We start from the raw sequence: 23,630 nt of genomic DNA, 5'->3' as shown, positions 1-23,630 counted from the left end.
CTGTATTTACATGTTGATGTGAAGCCAGGCTTGGCAGAGTTTCTTTTAGGACATTATTCCAATTGTGGAGAAGACCGAAACTAAACCTTTGTAAGTATAGTGGCATAGATGCAGCTTTTAAATGATGGAGTTTTTCTGTCTTCAAGTAACAAGCCAAAATACCCTGTGTCAAACTCTCAAAATAACTGCACCTGGCAGGCAGTGCTATAGACTGAGTTGGCAGAGAAAATACGTTTACAGCAAGGGTTGGGGCTGACTGTGTCAGTCTCATAGTCAGGTAAGTACAAGTGCTTTCCTGCCAGGGTCACAGCTCCACTGTTGACATGTTTTGACTTAAAGGAAAAACTAGCATTTAATTTCTCAGAAGTATTTTATATTGAAGGCAGCTCAGCCTTGAATGATACTTAATGTCAGAGCAACAGCTGTAGGTAGACTAGGTGACAGTCTCTGGTCCCATTCAGTCTGCATTACTTGCAGCTACAATAAAATCATTTCAACAGTGGTGGTTTGGGTCAGAAAAAAAAAATCAGAGATTTAAACTCTTGTTTGTCTGGTTTCAGGGTAACTTCCTCTTTTATTACACTCTTATTCAGTATTCTATAAAACTCTTAAGCCAAACACATAACTCCATTTATTTTACTCAAATCCACAAAAGATATTTATAGAACTGTAAATGGCTTTAACACCTTTTCAAAATACAACATGTCAGAGGCCACTCTGACAGAATGGCTTGCATCCCAATTAACACTTAAGTACAAAACAGAACAGAGCTATCCAGCTACTGAACAAAGGTTCCAGAAATCTTGGATTGCCTTACTGTCACAGAGACCTGGCTCAGGAATCCATTTTACAGTGACTTGGACAATTTTTACAGTAAGCCACAAACTGTTTAGTAGCTGTCATACCCTGTTCCTAGAGCCTCTTCTAAATCTGGAACAGTTTGAAGAAAAGTGAAAGGCAAAAGGATTTATCTCAGGTGGGGCAGACACCACAGGAAAATGGGAAGGATTGGCTGAATGCTCATGTGGCATGCAGCCTCTGCTTTTGTTTTCAGTCTCTTAAGAAAATGGGGGAACATATCCAATGTCCACAGTGATCTTGGTATAAAGAGGATGCTTAGTCCTGGAAAGGAGCCTGAACTGTAATGTATTCATTCCATCAGCTTTCCATGTTTTTCTGGTGTTGTGTTGGGAAGGGGGCCTGAGGGAAGAAGAATACATGCAGTTAGAAGAAAGAAGGTAACATTTGCAGCTGAAGCTGCAGAAGAAAGTGTCTTCCAGAGGGCAGAAAAGCCCTGAGACAATTCTTCCCACGATACAGACTGAACAGATTAGAGTGAGTTCACACTGAGTATTCCAAACGAGGAGGACAATTTGGACTGGACCCTGATTAGAGAGGGAGACAACGAGGTGGCAGCTAGAGTCTCCAAAAACCAAGACACTGTCAGCAGCTTAGAGAGATCTGGGAGTGCAAGGCAGAAGTTTGCAGCCACGGTGTACATAGGCTGCTGTAGGTAGGTTTTTCACAGGGTTGTTATGGAAACCTGAGTTTTGAGATGATAAAGAGAAATCTGCACTGCCGCTATGAGAAGCCTCCACCACACTTGACCCAACACCCTCCTCCAGCTCTTCTATATAAAACAGTCTTTGATAAAGTCTCTCATAGCACCTTTCTCATGTCTTCAAACTAGAATATTGCTTTCCACTATTTTAATGGCACCTTGTAACTCCACACAGACTGAATCGCAAGGTTTTAATATTGGGAACCTGTAACACAGTGCCTCTTCAAACTGAAATCTCCCTATTCTTAAGGCAAGCAGTATTTTTTTCTTTAAGTTTTACTTCTTGTATAATTTCATGTTTAAATCTGATGTGTTAGCTTCCTAGCTGGCATGTGCCGTTCACAATAGGAAGAAAAGGCAGGAAACTAGGAGAAACCCTTCAGATGTGAAGACAGGAGCCGAATGATTCAGTTGAAACTGACTGGGGGCTGCTTTTAAATAGCCTTCCTAAAGCAGAAAAAGCAGCAGTGACATGAGGCATATGTAGCCTGTGCTGGGGAAGATGACAGCAACAGCCAACCTGCCACAAGGCCCAGAGTGGCCCCCAGCCCCACCAGGTACCTCCTCCAAGGCTCTTGGCTCTCTGTCTCTTCATTGTAGTCCATCACTCGGTAGCGTCCAAGGTGAGGTGATGTCTGGACTATTTTCATTCCTGCCAAGTGAATCCTTAAAAACAACATACAGAACTGTTTGCTTGGGCATAGAGATGCCACTTCCAGGCTTATGGTCAGAGATGATTTTCAGTGCTAATGCAATAAAACAGAGTGCAGAAGCAGCACAGGGCCACATGATCTTCTCTAGCAGGCTCTATGCCAGGCTTGGGCTAGAAAGCTCCCAGCTGCAGTGCACTTTGACAGGGCACAAGGGGATTAGAGCAAGCAGGGAGTGAACTACAACATACAGAGCATTCAAGAGCAGTTCCCCTGGATCTGACAAATGAGCATTATTCCACTTCCTCCTAAAAGCAGAGCTTTTGCCACCTAGAGGTCCATCACCTAAACTTTAAGGGGGAAAAAAATCTCAAACTTGCAGTTTCTGAAAGGAAGCCAGTTCTGAGTTTCAAAACAAGATTAAGCCTCTCTGTTCTTTGAGAAGTGCCATTCATTCAGATGGCCTGATTAGACTGGTTCATAAAAGATTAGGGATAAATACAGGCACCAGACAAACATATGTAAACTCGGCTGCAGTGCAGTTAGATAAGAGAAGAGGAACTGAAGGCTCAGAATTCCAGAACAGAGCTTCTAAGCCCAGCATTTTGGGTGACTTTCAAGCAACTCACAGCCCACTGCTGATAGCACCTATGTTACTTTGCCAATAAAAGTGCCTTCAGTAGTGCTAGGGCTACCAAACCTCTGTTATCACAGGACAGCCCTTAGGCAGAGAAAATTCCTGTGAATGTAAGAATGAATGTTTGCTCAATTGAGGTTATCTAACTGGCATGTTTGCAGCATTTGACTGCGTTCCATCGGGATCTGATACAGCAGGAATGTTATAAAGCTGAAAGGCTACATAATTGAAAATATTTGTTAGGCTAGAGCCATCAGATGATTGTAACACTTCACTGACAGTGTTATAGTTCCATTATTTCACATGGAATTTTAGACAGTTTCTTGTTTTCTGAACATAAGCTTATGGCACATTTAAACATAAAGAGACAAAAAAGCAAGAACACTAAACTAGCTTTGCTGTTACAGTTTTTTGCATTGCAAATGAGACTAAAACTGAATTGTTAATACATTAATTTACTGTTAAGAAGAGTCCAAGAGACTTTCCTGTAGTTGAAATTGTTAACACATGAGTGGCTCCAATTAGAACAGTGTTTTCTTCTAATAAAATGCAGATCCTGATATTTGCTACAACTTGTGTTAGAGAGTACTGCAGTCTGGTGACTATAAGTAGCAGCTGGCAGTTTTTTTTCATTAACTCTGCTTTTAATAAGCAGTATCCCAGAAAAAAATCATCTTTGCACAGAATTTTTTTAAACTGGACATTAAAATGTAAAAAAAAAAAAAAAAATCATTAATTTTTTTGCTACATGGTAAGAAGTGCTTGAGCACCTCCTAAAATCCACATCCCAGTTGGTCATTGAAGAACAGCCAGTTCACTCCTAACTTCTGCAGGCTGAGACTTCAGAATGTGAATAAATCATTAACAGGCATTGTCCACAGCCTCCACGTATCTCTGGGCCAAAACATTGCTAATCATTAGTGTAAGTTTTCTCTGAAAACATAGGCCCTAATTCCCTTCCAGAAAGGGCTATTCTGGGAGTATATAATTCACTTGCCTTCCAGGATTCTCTTCAAAGAGATGCACTCCTATGCATAACTGGCATGACTCTACCCCGGGTACCAAAAACCAAATTAGATGCCTAAGCTATACTAAGAACAGCTGAATAGACCCAGCATTGTAGTACTTGATGTAAAGATCTATTTTCTTGGCATTCTATTACTTTCATAAATGCTGACTCTCTAAACAACCATACAACCTTTTAGTTGGCTTTCTCTGAAAGGCAAAGCAGGAATTCTATATTAGAAAATCTGGCTTTCAATTCCCAGATGAATACTGCTTAAAAAAAATCCCTGTAACTTGTCACATTATGCAAGACAAAAATAACAAAGGCTTCCATGGTTAGTTTAGTTTTATAAACTCCCCATGAGCCTGCCTCAGTGCTGGATCATAAAGGTGCACAGTGCAATTCCAAAGATGAATAAAGAAGCTGCAGCCATGATTCTGTACTTGAAGAATTCACATTAGGCAGAGCACCTGGAACTAAAGTCATCTATAGAATGCTGCTGCCATGGCAACCAAAGTACAAGAAAAGCCATCAACTCTTGCTGTCACTGACTCACCCTGGTACACAGGCTCCTCCATCACCCAGCACTGCAGACAAAAGACAGAATTCCTTGCGCTCCTTAATCCCAAGTATCAGTGATTAGGTAACACTTGGAGCAACCTAAATGCACTTAACTTAAATTCCCAGCTGTCTGAGAATTAGTTAAGTACCTTCTTATTCCTTAAGCTTGCAGATTCCTTCCCTCCCTTGGGGCTGTAAACATCAGTGGAGGCACTTGTCAACTACAAGTGCTTATAACCCCTTGCACTGAAGGCACAAGGATGTGAAATAACATTCTGCTCCCCAGAAACGAGAACGCTTCATTTTCCCAGCACACAGTGATTGGATTCATAGGTTCTGAGCATCTTCTGACATTAAGCATTCCCAATACCAACAGCATTCGGCGCTATAATGGTACTGCAAGCACATTAAGGAACAATGTCATTGGTTCCTTTCCTAGGGTGCTGCTATACTTCACTTGCCAGCTTAGATCCATTTCAAGTCTGTCCTGGGCATTGGTACCTTGTAGCAATGTCATCATTTTCACCACCATCGCCCCAGTACGTGTTGGGAAACCCATTCATCTTCATGTAATGTTCTGGAGTCACAGCAGACACGCCCCCAAAAAAGGACTTGTATGGCAGACTAAAAGAGAAAACAAACAGGCAAACAAATGCCACCCTCCAAAAAAACCCAACCAACAAAAACCAGAGTTTGCTATTGAAGGCTAATGCCTGTCCTCCACAACTAACAGTGTGATCCAAGTCACACATACATTAATTGCATACTTGCAGGCACTCTCGTGACAATGCCAAACCCAAAACAGTAAATACAGTGTAATTCCTGTCATGTTCCATCCTCCTCATTGTTTCCCACCACCTTCCCCCAAAACTGACCAAGGTAAAGCTGGTTTCAAAATTCATATCTTTGATCAGTTTAAAGTACCTGTATCCTACCACATTATATTCCACATGATCCAGTATTCCCCCTTATACTTTTTTTCTTGAAGGAAAGTCAAACAGAAACCTGCCAGTCATTTTTACCAAGCAGAGCTAAGTGTGGAACAGGGAACTAACAGGCAAGGAAGCATTCAAGAGTGCATGCTTGGGTCAAAAATATCCTTTTCTAGGAAGTAACTACTGCTAAACTAACACACAGAAAACCTCATAAAGGTTGTGTCTTTCACTGTTCCCACCCATACTTTCTAACAGAAAGTCAACTAACTGGAATATATCCAGAGAAAGCAAACGGAGACACTTACGTGTACTGAAACTTATCCATGGCACTGGCCATGTGCTTGGGATAATATTCATCACAAATGTACAGGTTATAATCATTCTCAGGCACCAGGTCAATATCATGCAGGACAAGGCAGTCCCACTCTTCATCCTTCATGGCTTCCCGGACACCAACATTAAGCAGCTTTGCTCGGTTAAATGAACCGGTCCCTACCTGGAAAAGAAAACCTATGTTTCTTCACCAAAACAACAAAGATGTTCGTAGACAACTCAGTTAAAATTTGTTTTAGTCCAAAAGCCTTATTCAAATGAATGAATCAATACTGGCTGCAAATTCCATGCTCCCAGCTTTGAAAATGTCACCCATCCTCTTCACAACATTCTCAACAGTTGTCAGCTTTGCTGTGTCAGGGGCTATGCACTGTTGGCACCTGAAGAAGGAGGACTTTCAAGAGATCCATAAGCCAATCCTCAGGTGCACATCTGCACAGCAACACTTTTGCCCTATTGTTTACTAAATATTACAAATGAGAGAAAGATCTTTGTCAAAACGAAAAAGCTTCTTTGCCCTCCCAATACTGGTTTTAATTGATGCATCCAAAACTTGATCCCTTGCCACTGATCTTTTGCAACTCCAGTCCATGTCAGGTACAAAAGGCTGCTTGACCTGCACAGGCTGCCCCACAGCAGGACCAAGGCACATGTTTGTATTTGATACAGACTAAAAACACACAGCTTCACTTCAGCATTTAGTCTCCAGGTTTTGCTCAGCAGTCACACTAACAGGCTACAGACAAACCACATGCAAATCTCAAAAAGAGGAAAATACAAGTTACCATTGTCCTGGGTTACAAAATGAAAGTGCTACTGTGGGGTGTAACCAAACTCTGTATTCTACTTTCCTGTATTCTATTTCTACATAATTTTTGGACAAACTCTTAATGAAGGCTCGTTTGCAGCAGCTGCCCAGTGCACAGCCACCCCTCAGGCTCCAGGTGGGTGCTACATAAGGAAAAAAGAGGCAGCCCTGCCAGGCAGGATAATGTTTCTTCTTCAAACCAGTGACTCAGCTGTGGTACCTCCCTCCTGTGAAGCAGCATCCCACCCATCATGAAGGGTCTCCGCTAACAGGCCATCACAGACTCAATGGCACCAGCATAACACCTGGCAGCAACAACCACCAAGGACTCCAAAAATACTCTGTCCCTCATAGGACTGCAACACTCCATTGTGAGACTCCCTGCCCTGGGGGAGTTACCACCTGAACCTGACCCGAATATAATCTTGGTCTGGGGACGTGGGACACCACCACTGCTCGAGGGACCCAGAGGAGGACCAGACCTTCTACAAGACCACCGTTTTTAACACTGCAGTCATCACTTAATCAGACTGTGACCACCAACAGGGGGACAGGCTATACTCTGACTTTGTCACTTTAAGCCAGTGTTTTTGTACTAATGCATTTATTGTAATTTTTCTATTAAGTTGTAATTCTGACCTGAAATCTTTCTCAAGGTGATTTTGTGGGGTTTCATTTCTCCCGCTGTTTTACTTTCAAACCAGCACAACCACTTAGTGACAAATTAAAAAAAAACCCACAACAGAACCAATTAATAGCAGAATGATGATCTTGACAAGTGGTATGGTATTTCAATCATTAGCAGTCATGGAGGCGGGACAGCTATCTGACCTCCTCTCAGCCCATGCATAAAACAGTACTTCCACATCAGAAGAGTCACATTTCTTCTTCAGAACCCAACCCTTAAGTGGTGTAGCTGAGCTTCCCAGCAGGCACATTTGACTTGGATTTACCTGCTGAATCAGGTAGACAGTGTAACTGAGCTGCTGGCGCTGCAGGAAGGGATGGATGTAGTAGAGAAGATGGCGAAGGTACTTCTCCTGGTTCCTGTAGGGCACAAGGATGGCGGATTTGTAGCGGGGAAAGCAGTGAGGTGGCTTGTAGTGGCCACCAGACTGAACAAATGGATTTCTTTTCATGATCATCCTTTCACTAGGGAGCACCCTGAAGGTGATGGTTAATGGACCAACTGTAAGGAGAGACAGAAAGAAGAATAAGTAACATCAGTGATGTTTCTCCACCTTTTTTCAAACCTACAAGATCAGCTACCCATGTTTGCTCTGACAGCAGTCCCATCATGTGACATTCACATTCTCTGGACAGAGACATAATTCTGTCTCTCAGGAGAAGCACAGAGAGAAGAGGAGAAAACAATCTTTATCTCTACTCCTTTGTTTTCCCCATGTGGAATGTGGTATGGAGATTGTTTACCTGAAGAGATTGCTTGATTGGATTCTCGTGAAGGTTGTTTGGGTTCAATGACCAATTGGATCCAGCTGTGTCTCAGACTCTCAGCAGAGTCACGAGTTTGTTAGTTAGGTAAGAAGTAAGTATGTAGAATAGGATAGTATCTCTTTAAATAGTATATTAATGTAATATAATATAGTTTTAATAAAGTTATCCTTCAGCCTTCTGAGTCAGACATCATCATTTCTTCCCTGTCGGGGTTCTGTGTTTTCACTATATCACCAGAGAAGAGTTAACAACACCCACGCAGATGTGGCTCCATGATAAATTTCACTGCTGCCTGCTGGCCACCTGTCCCTGCTCCACAGCAAGTGGAGCAGGGAGAGGTGGCCAGCTCAGCACCAGGAGGACACACTACCTGCCAGGCATCCCGAGTCCTGGCAGGGCCAGCAAGTCTCACTGGGCTGCTGCACAGCTGCTTCTCCCTGGGCCTGGCTGCCTACTGCAGTCTTGTGTTGCTTAGATGAGATCCTTGAATAAATGGATTCGCTGAAAGAAACAGCGTTGAAAATTATTCAAGATGAACAGACACATCTGCTTTTGCTACCCATTTAGAAAATTTCTCTAAGCCTCTTTCAGAAGAGATTCAAGGACAAAGAAGTGCAAGTGGATATTCAGCAGGTCAGGGGAGAAACAGTTTAAAGCCTGGATGAATAGAAATGCTTTAGAAAATGTCAGCTCTACCTTTAAAAGCATTTCAAGTTCAATTTGATGTTATCATCACATGCCACAATGGCTGAATTTGCTATATTATTTCATTTAATACACTGTGATAAGCAGGCAGTACTTCAAAATGTTGAGAGAAGCAGATGACAGAACAATGAAAGAGGAAAGAGGTAATATTTTCAGGAACAGGCACAGGATAGCAAAAGAAACTATATATGACCATTCTTCTACTCAGCACTTTGTTTTTAAATACAAAATATACTGGGTATGTTCAAGAGCTTCTGCCTAATTAAAAAAACCCTGCATTTTTACATTAATTCTTCCATTCTTCAGATGGACAAATACTGACAAGTCATAAGTGAAAAAGAATCCATATAAAGTGTCAATACCCATTTTAACACAAACCTCATTGTTACAATATAAATAAACAAATTCTACAATTATCTAAATGCCTGTCCTCCTGGATAGTGAGAAAAGCTTCCAGAAGTAGCAGAAGTCTTCTATTTATACACAAATCAGTGTGTCTTAATGGTTTTCTACAACTGTGAACTTTTAAGAAAATAAAACACAGATGCAGAACAAGATTAACATGCCATGCTTAAATGAACTAGGGAAAAATTTTCACCCAAATCATAATTAGAAGCTGTCAATTTCAAACAACAGGTCTGTTCAAAAATTCTTTGCAGGCCATGCTACCAAGGGCAAAATGTTTTTTTGCACCAGAAGTCTGCAAGGCAAGTTTGTAGTTGGTGATGGGTTTTTTTTTAAATAGTTATAAACAAGATTTTCTTTTCTTTCCAAGCTGATAATTAACACTATGGCTGTCCTAAATCAGGTTTTCAGTATCTTGTAAGTGAGACTCCCTCTTAAACCACTGAAATAAATTATTCTCTCAAAAACCTTCTGATAATGAAGCATGAGAGAGAGCAGATATTTAGGCCTGGTGTTTAGGAGCTTTCATTTGAGCAGGAGAAGACACAGGTGTGTTTTAAGACTAAATGAGTGAATCCAGAATATGCTTCTTTCAGTTCATCCTATAGTCAATCTTTGCTACAATTCTAACAAAAACAAACAAAAAAAAATTGAGCCTGCCCACACCCACATCCTGTTTAACTGACACAGAAGGAATCAACATCCCTCCACTGGTTTTGAAGGTTTGGGTTTTCGGGGGTTGGTTGGTTGGTTGGTTGGTTTTGGGTTGCTTGCAGGTTTTTTAGAGCAGTAACAAGGCTTAAGGACTAAATTTGCAATAAAATTCTAAGTGTCCATTCTGAACCAGGGAACATTTTGCTACTATGAGGAAGTTGGTACAACACACATTTCTGATGGGCAAACCTGTAGTTGATAAGTGTCGCCTTTCCTTCCTCAAGGAACACACAAATGGCATTTCCTGAAGGTCAGTCTGAAGAGCCACTGATCCCATTTCTCATGCTGCCAGAAACGTCTGGTCTGAATCCCACTGCATGGGTTTTGTTCATTGGTTTCTGTTTGTTAGTTTGTTTTTAAAAAGAAAGCCTGACTTTTGCTTGTCAGCAAGATTTTGCAATAGCTGACTCTTAAATAATCACTTTTCAGTCCTTCTCCAACTATTTAAAATACAGGAGAATTTGAATTTCACTGCATTACCTGCAGCAAGAAAAGAGAGTACATCACCATATGTTTGTACCTGAAACAGAAGAGTGCTTCTTCAGAGAATCATTGTGTGGGCTATGAACCTAGGTCACATTAACAGTGAACATTTCATGATGAGATTTCCTACCTCTGTGCATGCAGTTTCCCTTTCCACCTTTAAGAGTCCCGCATTTCAGTCCAACAATGTTATCAGCCTGTAGTTTATGTTGCGGTTTAGATTCATGGACTTGCTGATTATCAGATCTTTCAACCTAAAGCACCATTAACCACTGATTTGATGACAATTGGAGCTTGCTAAAGAAGTACTATATTCAGGGATTTCAACTACAGATCATTGCTCTACAGAAAAAATAAGAAAGGGAATTAATCCCTTTTATTTTCCCACAAAGGCAGGGTTTTGTTTTCTGTAAAACAATTGGGACGCTGTATTGCAGAGTAAGATTCTGCAGCAGCAATCCTTAAATTCCAGAAAAAATAAGATCTTAATTTGAACGTAAGGGTATGAGTAAGAGAATGTGAATAGCTTCACTCCCGTCCTCTCCTTCCATACCCAAGCATACCATTCAGGAGTGTTAACATTTGCATTTTCCAGGTTTTTCAAGATATAGTGTTCTCCCATGCTGCCTGGCTCTACACCTCAAACAAATCAGCTCAGAAACTCAATCTGGAATATGCCAAGGGAAGGGAGGAAAAAAAAAAAAAAAAAATCAGTGTGACTTACATCCCCAAAACCTCTGGCTGCCCTACACTCCTTGGCTACAAGCTACATTCTGGCTCTCATGTCTCCCTGCTGTCCAACTAACAAAAGGCTAATGCAATCTAATCCAATTAAATCCCAAATGTGAACAGAGCACTTGCAGGCTGGACCAAAGAGGGATAAATAAAACTGCCAGAGCACAGCCTTGGAAAAGGAGGAAAAAACCATCTTACACATACTAGGAAGCACAGGATCCCTGTTGAGGCAGGGTACAGAATTAACACCCTTAAGTATTCAAACAATTTTTCCATGACTTGGTTCCAAAGATGTTTCTGTGCCTGTACCATCACACAGAGGGTGTTTAATGAATATGAAACTTCAGTGTATAGAGTTAGGTCTCACAATTCCCTGTCTCTGTTGTTAGCTGGTGCCAGTGACAGCACACTCCCTGCTTGCTTCACTTCCTAGGCAACATATTTGCCTGTCAGGGGACCTACTGACTTTGACCATATCTATCCCACCTTACGAAAGTAACTCCAGGACTTCTGAACTTCCTGCTATGCATTTAGAGTTTGCAGCCGTAATTACCAAGCCCAATCAGAATAATCAGAACTCACACAAGATGAACAAACAGGAACAGTAGCATGGGTGAATGCTGCACTCAGATACAGTGTGCAGCACCACACACTACATTAACAGTCATATTCATGTAATTCTACCAGGGCTTGGGGAAAAAAAAAAAATCAGACCAACAACTTTCATTTAAGCATCAGTTTATAACGACAGAATACAAGGCTGCCTCAATGGCACCTGAAAATAAATCTCAGCATTCAGCACTGAAATCTTTTTATTTCTCTTTCAATCCAAGAGAAAAAACTCTGGCAGCATTAGAAAATATAGCAGGAGCTACTTAATACAACAGATGGTCCTGCTCATGAAAAGGTTATGACAGATGGGAGTGAAAGGCAGTAACTACTTATAAGAAGGGCTTGGAAGAAATCCTTCCATAGCATGAGCAAATTATAAACAGCAGAGTTACAGACAGAACTTTTCAGCTATTAAAGTCCTCGAGGGCCAAACCAACTTGTTTAGCGCATGTCATGCATGAAGGAAGGTACCCCTTTAAGCCAAACCAGAAATAATAAAGCCAAATCTTCTAGCACCAAACTTTTTCCTTGTGAGAAGATGAACTGAAAAAACACATCTTGCATGAAATATGAGCAAGTCAGATTTTGAAGCTAAAAGCTACTTAGTTATGTTTAATGAAGTATAACCCTGGCATATAAACACTTCACTTTTTCTAAAAACAGAGGAGGAAGAAACAGGCAATGGGTTATTTGTGTAGAAACTTTAACCTTTGAGGGAACTTGAGTAATTTATTCACAATATTAGTGAAGACACTGAATACCTGCAATGCTTTGCAAGTTGCTGGTCACAAAACATTCAGTGGACACCACTAGGTGTTTAAAAGTACCACTAGTCAGCAGAAGTTTAGTTCCTCTAAGGCAGAGATGATTAGCAGTTATATTTTAATTCTAACTTCACAGTCCTGGAAGAATCAAGTCGCTGCAGATTCATGAGACAGGAAATAGACAGATGAGCTGCAAGCTGATTAACATTCAAACAGTTATCAAAATGATCTACTACATATATAAATGGAAAAAGTGCTGCACTTCATAAAAGCCCTGATGCAGAAACCATTTAAGCCATTTGGCATCCTTCCAGGTACTTTAACACACTTTAGAGTGGGCACAGTGACTTATTACCAGCTCTGAACAGGAGGCTGAGTCCTCAAGAATTGATTTGAAATCTCATTTAATAGAGTTTATGAAATTAATATTAAAAGGCATTGCTCTCTGCAATATAATGCTTCCAAGAAACATCAGTCTCATGAGAGATGATGGCAACAACTATTCAAGACATTTATAAAGTATTTATATCTCAATTCATATGCGCCCATCACATACAAAACAAGGGACAACTCCCTCAGAATACAGCATGCTTCTCAGTTAAGAAAAAAGCAAAACACTCAGAAGAGGTTGGCATGCAGTGATAGAAGGAATAATTTACATCCTATATTTACAGGGAAATACCACTGAGTAAAAGTTAAGGTGAAGAAGAGACCTCATTTTTCTTAAGCTGAATTTGTATCAGTGCTCCAAATGACTTGTGTTTCACTTCAACAATGGTTCATATGCTCAACTCAGTATTTTCATACAGTAAAGCTTACACAGTTACTTTGCCTCATGGCTGGCTTTTTTTTCTCCCAGCCAGCTTACTGTTTGTTTCTGTCTATGACTAACATCATGTTTCCATTTTAGCTCCGAAGTACCACCTGCAGTACCCTGCCCTCAGCACTCTCAGTGATGGGCAGAAGAAGAGTTCTTAAAAAGATTTCCCAGCTCTAAGAGCACAGATTAGTGTAATTTTACTCTGCATTTGCCTCCTCCATATATGTCACTGCTTTTACTTATCTGATGGTTTGCAGGCAAGGTGCAGAATTGTTTGGTTCTTTCTTTTTGACACTAAAGCTGTCTCCTTTGACTCTTTAGGAGAGAGGATTTTCATCAGTAGTGGAGACAAATTATGTGTAGTCACGTTTCTGCTGTGCTTTTTCAAATAAAACAATTCAGCCTGAAGCAAGTTGTAGCTTCCCAGAACTGAATGGGCTGCAGTGCACTGAGGCCATGACATGCAGCACCTGTGCAAAAAGGCTCTGTGCAATCAGGATTTCAAGATTTAGTAGAGCAATTTCTGAGGGAAATGCTGAGACACACACCTAAAGCTATCTTACAATTTCATCACACATATTGTGTGTATTTAACTTAATTCAAAGCAACAGGGGAAGGAAGAAAACATCTCAAAAGAACAAGCATCATTACAAAGATTGCAGTCTGAGCAGGCTCATCCAAAGGGTCCCAGCAGAGTTCTCCAACCTAAGTAAGCAACTTGACACAAGAGCACTGGATTCCCACAGAACCTCCACGTGAACCAAGCTCAACCATTTGCTCCTAATGCACTCCATGTGCAGTGATCAGCTTTCCTAGAACAGCAGTCCAAGGCTAGGTGTATACAACATTTAGACACGCAGAAACCTGTGCAATATGGGAAAAGCTGACAAGAGTAACTTACTACACAGTACTCTAAGAAGGTGATGGCCCCAAACCAGATATAAGTGCATGCTGATGGAACTCAATCCATTCATGGCTGGCTGAGTCAAAGGGATTTGCTATTACCTGAGCAGCACCATCACTTTACTAGCAACACACCTACTTTATAGGATTGACTTTGTACTGACTTAAAATTTATCAAGTGTTTTAGTACTGCAACAGCTGGATGAACGCTGCTCCTAAGATCAGCTCTGGTTTGGTCCTACTGTGAATACGAATTAACTTGTGACCAGACTTTCAAGTCTAACAGAGAAGTTTCTAAGCCCAAAGGATGTGTAACAACCATAGACTAGAAGATCACCATGAAGAGCAAGGTGCCATCCTCATACATCCTCCTTAAGCTGATTTCAAATTGACTTAATTTATATTGAACTACAGGCTTGATATAAGGCTAAGACAAAGAACTCAGGAGTTATAGTCAAAGTCGGAGGTCAATATTATCAGTTTCTGAATCGTTGGGTCATTTTACACAGGACTGCCAAAAAAAAAAAAAAAAAGCATGACTAACTTGATATATTACCATGCTGTTTTCACTCTTGCTCTACAATCTTGACATCTGTGTAACCAAACTCTCAATATTGGAAATTTGTAGGCCAGTAAAATACATTTCCTCACACAAGCAATAAAAACAACACGAGAAAACTTGTCAATGTAAGCACATGAGCACACCTGTCTCAAAGTTTTGAAGAGGCCACAACTTACATTTATGAGACGTTCAGGGTTATGAAAGAGGTTCTTTCAAACCACCTCTCCAGGTGTTTGAAGGTTCATACCTACCCAGGACTGGGGACTGCGCTGAGCAGTAGGGCATCGCGTCCTCATTGGGAGCCCGGGTGAACAAGCTGAGGTTTGTGTACACATCGTGGGGCTTCGAGTAATCCACCACCTGAGGCGACTCTAAAAACCCGCGGAACACATGCGAAGGTCCGCCTCGGTAGAGGATCAGGATAAATATTACTTGGAAGACAAACACAAACAGCAGGAAACAATGATTTTCCATACGGGAGAGGAACATAGTTTTTAGCCCATGCTCCAGGATCAGGGCGGTGAGGAGCTGAACTGCCTTCCACGGGCCGCCGTTCCACGCTCAGGGCTACATCGCTGTGCAGACCTTCTCCTTCTCCTCCTACCCCTCCTTCTCCTCCAACTTTCTGAGGCGGCAGCGTGCTCACCTAGCTGGGCTTCATCAGGACGCCGAGAGCCAGACCTCCCCTTCCCGGTGCGAGCTGTGCCAGGCGGGCCGGAGGAAGGAACGAGCTGGCCAGAGGCACCCCGCTCGGAGCCCCGGGGCAGCGGCACGGGCTCGCTGTGGCACAGGCGCAGCGCCCGCCCTCCCCCGCCCGCCTTCCGGCGAGACTACAGCTCCCAGAAGGCAGGGCGGGCCCCGGCCGAACCGTGCTGCCGCGCGGTATGCTGGGAGATGTAGTCCTCATCCCCCGGGGCCGCCGCTGTGGGCGAGGAGGGAGAAGCATGGGGTGGCTGCTAAACTGCAGCCCGTGTCGTCTCCTCGGTGAACACCCGACTGCTGTCTCCGCTTTAAATTGGTTATTAAACTGGTCAGGGAGAGACGAATGGAAATTTAGACATGGCAATGGACTGCCCAGGAAGGTGGTGGAGTCTCCGTCTCTGGAGGTGTGTAGGGAAAGACTGGGCGTGGCACTCAGTGCCACGGGCTATTTGCCGTGGTGGTGTTTGGTCATAGGTCGGACTCAATGATCTCAGAGGTCTTTTCCAAAGTGATTCTGTGGAAGAGATGTACCTCAGCCAGTGCCTAAAGGGACCACAGCAGCCTGGCCACTGTGAGAGGCCTCCTGCCACAGCCATGCTGCCCTGAAAAATTCCAGCTTTTATGCCTCTCTGGCTGATTTTGTAAAGAGATGCAGCTTAGATTGTGCTGTCAGTCATTTATCTGCTCTCATGTGCCTGCTTTTGCTTAAATGCAGGTGAGGAAAAGACATTTTACAGACATCAAATGCTTACACAGCTACAAAGAAGAGTCAGTGTTGGCCACGTTTGCACTGGGGAGAGGATTAAAAGGAAATCTGTGAGGGGGAGCAGGCTCCTTGAGCTAAGCATCACGCTCCAAGGCAGAGCCACTGGCCCGGCAGCCAGCCCAGACCAGGCACAGCACTGAGCACTGGACAGCCTGCCCAGAGACTGCCAGTCTCTCTCCCTGGAGACATTCAAAAGCTGTCAGGATACAGTCCTGAGGAACATGCCCTAGGGGACCCTGCTTGAGTGGGAGGGCTGCATTGGAACTCATCCCCGTACAGGCCACCACTTGTTGACATCGGTGCTTGGCACCAACTGACAGTGGATGGGAACTCTCACCACCAGTTTGTTATCCTACTGTAAGACTTTCATACCTTCTCTCTGTGAGTTCTCATGGGCAGCTCCTCACAACACTTAATCCTTTTCTCTTTCTTCTGCACAGCTGGCTGACTTCTTCCTGTCCCCATCACAACCACCTAATCCTTTCTGTCCCTAGGAGCACATACCAACCCTGACTGTCCCTAGCACAACCACCTGACCCTTGCTCAGCACAGCTAACAGACACCAACTCTTCCCCAACCAGCTAAGGCACTCTCTTATAACACCCATCCTTATTGGAGCATCCCTACTGGACACAGCTGTGCCCTGTTAAGGGCAGGGCTGTTCCTACTCTTTGGTAATTAGCACAGCTGCAGCTCCTCAGGGGCGAGACTGCCTTCAGCACTATCTCTATTCTCTCACAATCCATCCTCCCACAGGGTTGGATCAGATGATTGCCAGTGGTCCCTTCCAGTCTTACCTGTTCTGTGATTCATGGAGCATGTGCTGCTGTTTGGCTTCCAAATGGACTGGCATGGCAAGAAGATGGGGGGAGAGAGTGATATCACTGTTATGGGGAGTTGGGAGTACTCTTGCTTCAGAGTTGGACTGAGATGTATGGGACACATTTATGGGAAACTTGATCTCAGTCATTCTCCTGTGCAGAACAACCCATTATTCAATTAAAGCGGATTGCTTAAGGCCTAGATGCAAATTGTCATCATTTCACATTTAATTTTAACTTAATTGGGTTTTTAAATAAAAAATGTAGAGAACATTTCTTTTCCCTGGGCAAAGTCTTGCTGTACTGAAATCCATGCAATGCTGCTGCCACGAATGTTGCTTTTTTTTGTACCCCACAATGAACCTCTACTGTTTACATTCTCGTTGTGCCATTCCCTCTATAATCACAGCAAACCCACCCTGCTTGCCTTCCCCTCCATAAAACAAAGCAACACTCGCCGTTCTGCTGATAGCTACAGCAAGTACAATGCCAAGGACAGGAAAGAATTAATCTCTGCATCAGCTGTGAAACAAAGAAAGGAATCAAGATTTTCATGGTATGACCTGGGGCTGCAGATGGCAATTGTTTCAGGGCCAGTAGTGCTTTGTGTTTCTCTTGCAATCCCTCCTTGGGTCACAGTAGGAAGGTCTCAATGTAGGAAGAATTTGGACAAAGCATGTCTGCCTCCCTCTGCCTTGGAGAAGGGAGCAGCTGGACCATTAGAGCTGCCCCACATGAGTGAGTGCTAACTTCCTTGCAGTCAGAGCTCAATTGTAAAAATTGCCACCCTATGCCAGTTCTTGGGCAGAAGAAGCAGATCAGATGGAAACAGCCTAGCCTAATCTGTATTTTCACCTGTGTGTATATTTGTTTTCCAGACTGGAAAACTAAATACAGCTAGGCAGATCAGCTGTCTGCAGAGAAGCCAGCCAGCATGTGTTTCTGTGCAGGCTCGGAGAGCTGAATCTCCAGGTGTGTCTCCCTCAGGAACCTTCCAAACCAACTGCAGCTCCTCTCCTTCCCCTTCAACCATCAGCACAGAAATGAGTGGATCATAAACCCAATCACGAGCCTTTTCCTCACCAGAAAGCAAGCAAGCAAGCCAGGAAGAGCAAAGTACAGGTCAGAACTTCATGGTGCCAGTAGGTCTGAGCCTTTTCAAGGTCATAGTGCTCCTGTTTTAAACAGAGCTGTGGAAACTAGGGTGTGTTCTGAATTAAAAATGAACTGTATTGCTTAAATACAAAAAAAAATGTAACTGTCTCCACTGAAGTGTGGAAGGGAGGCAGGGGGGAATTTTAGCAACCTTTGCACAGAGATTTATTGAGGGCAGTAATGGAGGAAAACAATGTGAGACTGGATCTGTAAGAACCAGGCACCAGGCTGGCTTCACAGTCAAAGGTCTGCCTTTCTCATTTTCACACAGCTCCCTGGGAAATTAAATTGAATGCATAAAAAAAAAACAAACCCAAAAAACCAAAAAAACCACCCAAAACCCAAAAAAACCCCACAAACAAACAAACAAAACCCAACCACAAAAAAAAAAAAAAACAACCAACAAAAAAAACCCAACAAACAAAAAAAACCAACAAACAAACAAACAAACAAACAAAAAACACCCAAATCAAACCAAACCCCATCTTCAACAGAGCTTGAAATTAAGTTTGTGTGACGGCCTCTGGATTGTCCCAAGGGAGGGGGCTTTCCCTCCCTCCAAGTGCAGTTTCACCTCCAATCAGGCCTGAACATGATGAGAGACTGAGTGCCTCACTCTGTTTAATAAGATTCATCCTTGCTTGCTCATTTTCTCTCCCTTTCTCCTCCCTGCCCTGTCTCCTGGGGGCTGCACTAGATCCCTACTGAAAGTGCAGCAAAGTGGCTTTGGGAAGCTTTGCCTTGAAAATGCAGGGCCCGAGGAGAGGAGGAGCAGCTGGTGTAACAGTGGTTTATAGCAGGCTGGGTGCTCATACTGTGCTGGTCATTGTGCTTTATCCAGTGATCTCTCAGTCCCCAGGGTTTCCATTAAGGCAAGAGGAAGGTAGCATTAGTCCTTCTACAGGTGGATGCCTTCAGCCAAGCAGAGCTGTCTCTCATTTTTGGGAAGTGAGGTGGTTTTAAACCGTGACACTGTGTTTTCTAGTGAGGTGCATGTTTCAAGTACTTTGGCCACACCAGTTCTTTCTCAGCCTTTTGCAGAATCTTGGCTTGTAAACTTCACATTGTTCTTCTAGCAACACCTTTGTGAATGTGATTTTTTATTACACAGGTAAGAATTTGGCTTGTTCTCTAGTATGCTAAATTTTCAGCAAGGCTTCCTCAGAAGAGTTTTAAAACTGCTTCCATGTTTCTGAGAGGTGAATGCCCTGCTATTAAAAAACCTGGATAGCTGATGTCATGTACCTTGGACCAGGGAGAGAATAAATTAGTGAGAGCTTTAAAAACAGTTTCTGGATATCCAAACTTCTCCCAGGCTTGTGGAAGAGCCAACAGTGGGCTCCCGTCACACAGACATTTCACTAATACAGCTTGTGGCACCCTTCTCCTTGGGATGGAGAACTGACTGCTTGCCCTATGTTTTGACCACTACTCACATCTGAGTCCTGGTCAGTGCCTTTACAGAGCAATCTCAGTAGGGATGGGCACCATGCCCAAAATGACTGCTAGAGATGCCACGAGACTATGGAGTTTAGACTAAATTCTCCTGTCTCCTATTTCCTTTATCTCCATAATGCAGGCAGCGGTCTCAGGGACCTGAAATGTTTTTGCTTGACTTTCACTTGTAACATTTAGGTCAGAGGAAGAGTGAAATGAGTAGCCTTGAAATGAGAACACTTAAAATAGATACTTTTCCCATTATAGATCCACTGTGTTTTCCTGGAAAAGGAGTAAGGACTTAGGCTGCAGACAAGACAATGCAATATCATACTATTCACATAATATTTAATAATGCTCTAGTACCATTCAATATAAATAAATAACCATTAAAAAGTACTTTCTTGACATTCTTTTTTGTTCATCAATAGTATTTTCTGCAACAGGAAAGGTTAGTAATATTCATTGGTTGGTGAGTTGGATGAATCTCAGAGAACATGAATATCAGGTACTAATATGCTAGTAAAAACCAGGTGCTGGGATGCCTTCTCTTGTTTAAACACTCCAGGCTTGATCTGTGGCTTCCCTCCTTACTGCACTCCCTTCCCCTGAAGCCTGTAACCCTGAAAACTGCTTCTGTCCTGGGCTCTCCCACCCTGCTCTGTGGGCAAACAGCCATCTTAACTTGTGGTGCCTGTTACTCACCCACCCTTATCTGATACGCCTTGGCCAGCAGCAGTCCTTGCTGTCCTCAGGCTGCTCTACAGAGAAAAGAGTATTTGTGTTGAACAGGTCCATCTGTCTGCAACCTGGAATGTCAGCTGTCCAGACAAGGTCTCAGTTCTGCACAATGTAGTGACTGACAGAACTTTTTGATTCACAGAAGGTCTGCTGTACAGGGTCAGGTTGGGGCAAGAATGGAGATGGTGCTGGTCTCGAGAGCCTACTCTGACCAAGACTGAACTGACAGTGTAGTACATACACTGAAAGAAAGAAAGAGTAATTTTGCTTTGTTGTGAGGATGTAGAGAGAACAACTCTAAAAATATGTGTCTAGTGGGATCTGTTGCAATGGGAATAGATCCTTGCTACAAACACTCACTGTCAGTGCCTAAACCCTACGTAGGACCTGTGTGAGGTTAAAGGCCAGAGAATTAATCACCACATCTCCTCCTGTTCATATGGGCAGAAACTTTGCCCATCTCAGAGGAGAAAATGGAGGATCATAAATCAACTCCTTTATTCCCTTGCTCTTACTCATTCACTGACACCACAAAGAAGGGGACTTAATCTTGGGTTAATGCAGGGTAGAAGCACTGGAGCCCACCTGCCTGGTGGCAGGATGGGCTGGCAAAGCCCATTGGAGTGCAAGCCCTGCTACTTTCTGCAGAGGGCAGGACAAAAAGTTCTGACAAATGCAGAGTGAAAAGCATTCTGTGGATGCTGGACTTCCTTCATGCTATCTGGTGCCAGAAAGCTCTGTAAGGACCTCTCTACAGTCCAAAGAATACATTGCTTTCTCACCACATTCAGTATTTTCTTCATGCTGAGACAGCTGGCAGGGTGGCCTTGTACTGCTGGTGTGCTCATCCAGACAGGCCCTGGCCTTAGCCTCACTAAATGCAGTCTCCATTTCTCTAGTTGTTGCCTGTTCTTTGATTTCTCTTGTCTCTCCCTCTGAAAGGAGGCATCTCATCCTCTGTGCCTCTCCCATACTTTGGTCCCCTCCTATAGCAGGATGCATGGCTGCTTCTTCTCCACTGAGGGAATATGGACCAACTCCCTCTCTCAGATACCCTTCAGAGCCCACTTCATGGAGGCTTCCTGAGAGCCCATGGGGACTGTCTGCTGAGTGAGGCAGTCCTTTGCTCATGTTTTTACCTCAGTGTGATTGCTTGGGAGCCAGAAACTTAGTGCCACCCACGTTTGTTGCATAAAAGAACTGTAATTTCCTTCACTGTACTGCCCCCCTTGCTGTGTTTCTGATTATTTTGCCAGTTTAAGATACCATTGTAAAGAAACCCCAGGGAGCGCAGAACATATGACATTCATCGGTGAACACCAAGCTCTACTGTTCTGAGGCAAGGAGGAAAATATTCTTTCTTCGTGAATATGTCATGTGACCTAAGCTAAAAACCAAAACTAAACAAGGAATAGGCAGAGAAGAATTCTAGTATAAATAAATCAACAAATAAATAAGTTTCCTGCTAGCCCTGAATTCCTTGGGCAGGGGATGACTCAGTTGCTTATAACTTTCTCCCAGCTGTGAAATCCTTGATGTGTTTTGAATGCCTTAAGCCTTGTTTCTCATAGCCTGAGTGAAGAAGGTTTTTAAGATCTGCTCAGAGGGGTTTCTGGGTCATTCAAGGAATCTTCCTGGAAAAGTCACAGCGACACCACTCCCCACGCACACATATGGTACCAACACTTGTGCTTTTAATCCAGTGCATCCTTCTTTCGGTCCTCATTTGCACCTCTTGTTTTGTAGGCTGCCTCCCACTTGGCTGTCTTCCTGTTTTATTGAGGGAAAGGGAAACCCTTCCACATGACACTGACTCCTCTCTCTTCACAGCACCACACACTCCTTTCAAAGTTCAGCTGGAAAACCTTGCCACATTTGTTATTTCTGTTGTCATGTATGTGCTCAAGATAGGTTTTCTGATTATGTCTCCACATTCCTTGATGTTCTCACAGCAGATGAGTGCAGGCTGAGGGTTCCTCTTCTCTGAGCACTTCTCGCCCACCTCCCTCTCAGAGAGTTGTCTTCCTCTCTGGAGGTCTAGGAAGCAAGTCCATGCAGATGATTTGAGGCTCCTGAAGCACCTGATGGTGCTGTAGCAGGCTTCCAGGCCTTGAACATGTTCAAGTCCACCCATCTTTGCCCCTGCTTTCTGCTCTCTGAAGCAAGACACGGAGGCATGGCCTCTGAGGTACAGTACCTGCACGTCTCCCAAAGCAGGAGAGGAACTTCATCCAGAGGGGTCTGTGCCTGGGGGGTCTCAGATGGCATTTTCCAAAACAACCTTAAGCAGGGACAGTTCAAGATCTGAGCTGAGGGATAGGCACCACATCCCTTCTGAACTCCCAAACCCCAAATGAGGTTTGTCAGCACAGCTTCCTCTCCAACACTGAAGGCTGATCTGTGTACATATCAGAGTGCATCCCTCAGAGGGAGAGACTCTCATGCCAGCTTTGCTTTAAAGCTGTTTTGAGAGCACACCAGCCTCAGGCCAACAAGTCCATGTTTGTGCTTTAGTGACAACTCCTGTCCTTGAATTACTGCAGTTCACAGTTGCTGTACTGAAGCTCAGGTTTTGCAAGATGCCAGGAGAGACCTTTGGAGGCACCTGCACCCATCCTGGATTTCAGCCTCTGTGCTGGCACAGCAGAGAACGAAGATCACATCCAGTAAGTTTTAACAAATGGTAAAAGTACAGGGCCCAGAGGGGAAGGGAAGCACTCCTCTCCTAGGTGGGGAGGATCTCAGGGCATCACCTGAGCTCTGTCCCTCCTTATTACCACCTCTTTGGGCAATGGAGCTGTTTGGAGTGGTGACATTTGGGGGTGTTTATCATCCTCCAGCAGTGGAGCAGAGCGCTGGGCAGGACAGGCAGGGTGCACAGTTGCTATGGCTGTTGATGAACTTCAGGAACAATCACAGCCCTTTGCCTCTGTCAAAACAAACACAAGATGAGGTAAGAAGGTGTAAATACAAAATGGCTATCCCCCCTGGCTCAGGCAAACACCTTGCAGGCATCAGTGAACAGGTTCCTCAACCACATTGTGCATGGCTTTGGGCTGGGATATGGCTGAAAAGCTGCTTGTTCTATCTGCCCTAGAGTCTTAGCTGGGAGATTTTATTTACGAATTAGAGAACGTTTCTGACATTTTTTTTTTGTCTGCACTTAAAGTCATTATTTTAACTTCTTTGATAATTTTTTAAAAGAAAGAGTAGGAGGATGAGATCTGAGGATCTCTATTCAGTCTGTCTGGAAGCTGTGAAATGCAGATGAACCTTCTCTGTTTCCAAATTTCACAAAAGCAGGAGTCCTATGCTAACCTAAGCACGCTCTTCCCTTTTGGATGCCTGTAAATAAAAAT

At 43.4% G+C, this 23,630-nt stretch overlaps 2 protein-coding genes across 5 annotated transcripts in view; both read right to left on the bottom strand.

Moving 5' to 3' along the window:
* Positions 1–554: 554 nt before the first annotated feature.
* LOC137468917 (beta-1,4-galactosyltransferase 3-like) lies at positions 555–15,478 on the bottom strand. Of its 2 annotated transcripts, XM_068181141.1 has the most exons (6): positions 14,901–15,478; positions 7,445–7,680; positions 5,656–5,846; positions 4,917–5,039; positions 2,123–2,227; positions 609–1,200 (listed from the first exon to the last, which is right to left on the bottom strand). In XM_068181141.1, exons 1-6 carry the CDS (start codon positions 15,136–15,138, stop codon positions 1,059–1,061), a joined length of 1,035 nt encoding a protein of 344 aa, XP_068037242.1. In that variant the 5' UTR covers positions 15,139–15,478; the 3' UTR covers positions 609–1,058. The 2 variants fall into 2 exon arrangements, with proteins under 2 accessions (XP_068037243.1, XP_068037242.1); XM_068181142.1 differs by lacking the exon at positions 4,917–5,039 and having other exon boundaries at positions 555–1,200.
* Positions 15,479–19,861: 4,383 nt separating this feature from the next.
* The window catches only part of LOC137468912 (galactosylgalactosylxylosylprotein 3-beta-glucuronosyltransferase 1-like), a 28,246-nt gene continuing 24,477 nt past the window's right edge, over positions 19,862–23,630 (bottom strand). For all 3 annotated transcript variants that reach the window (XM_068181134.1, XM_068181133.1, XM_068181132.1), the window contains exon 6: positions 19,862–23,200. The gene's annotated coding sequence lies outside the window, so the exon portion shown is untranslated. The remainder of the gene's footprint in view (positions 23,201–23,630) is intronic.

Source organism: Anomalospiza imberbis, chromosome 2, assembly GCF_031753505.1.
Source record: "Anomalospiza imberbis isolate Cuckoo-Finch-1a 21T00152 chromosome 2, ASM3175350v1, whole genome shotgun sequence".
Lineage (NCBI taxonomy): Eukaryota > Metazoa > Chordata > Aves > Passeriformes > Viduidae > Anomalospiza > Anomalospiza imberbis.
The sequence above is the reverse complement of the archived record's forward strand: the minus strand, read 5'-3'. Positions and strand labels throughout refer to the sequence as shown.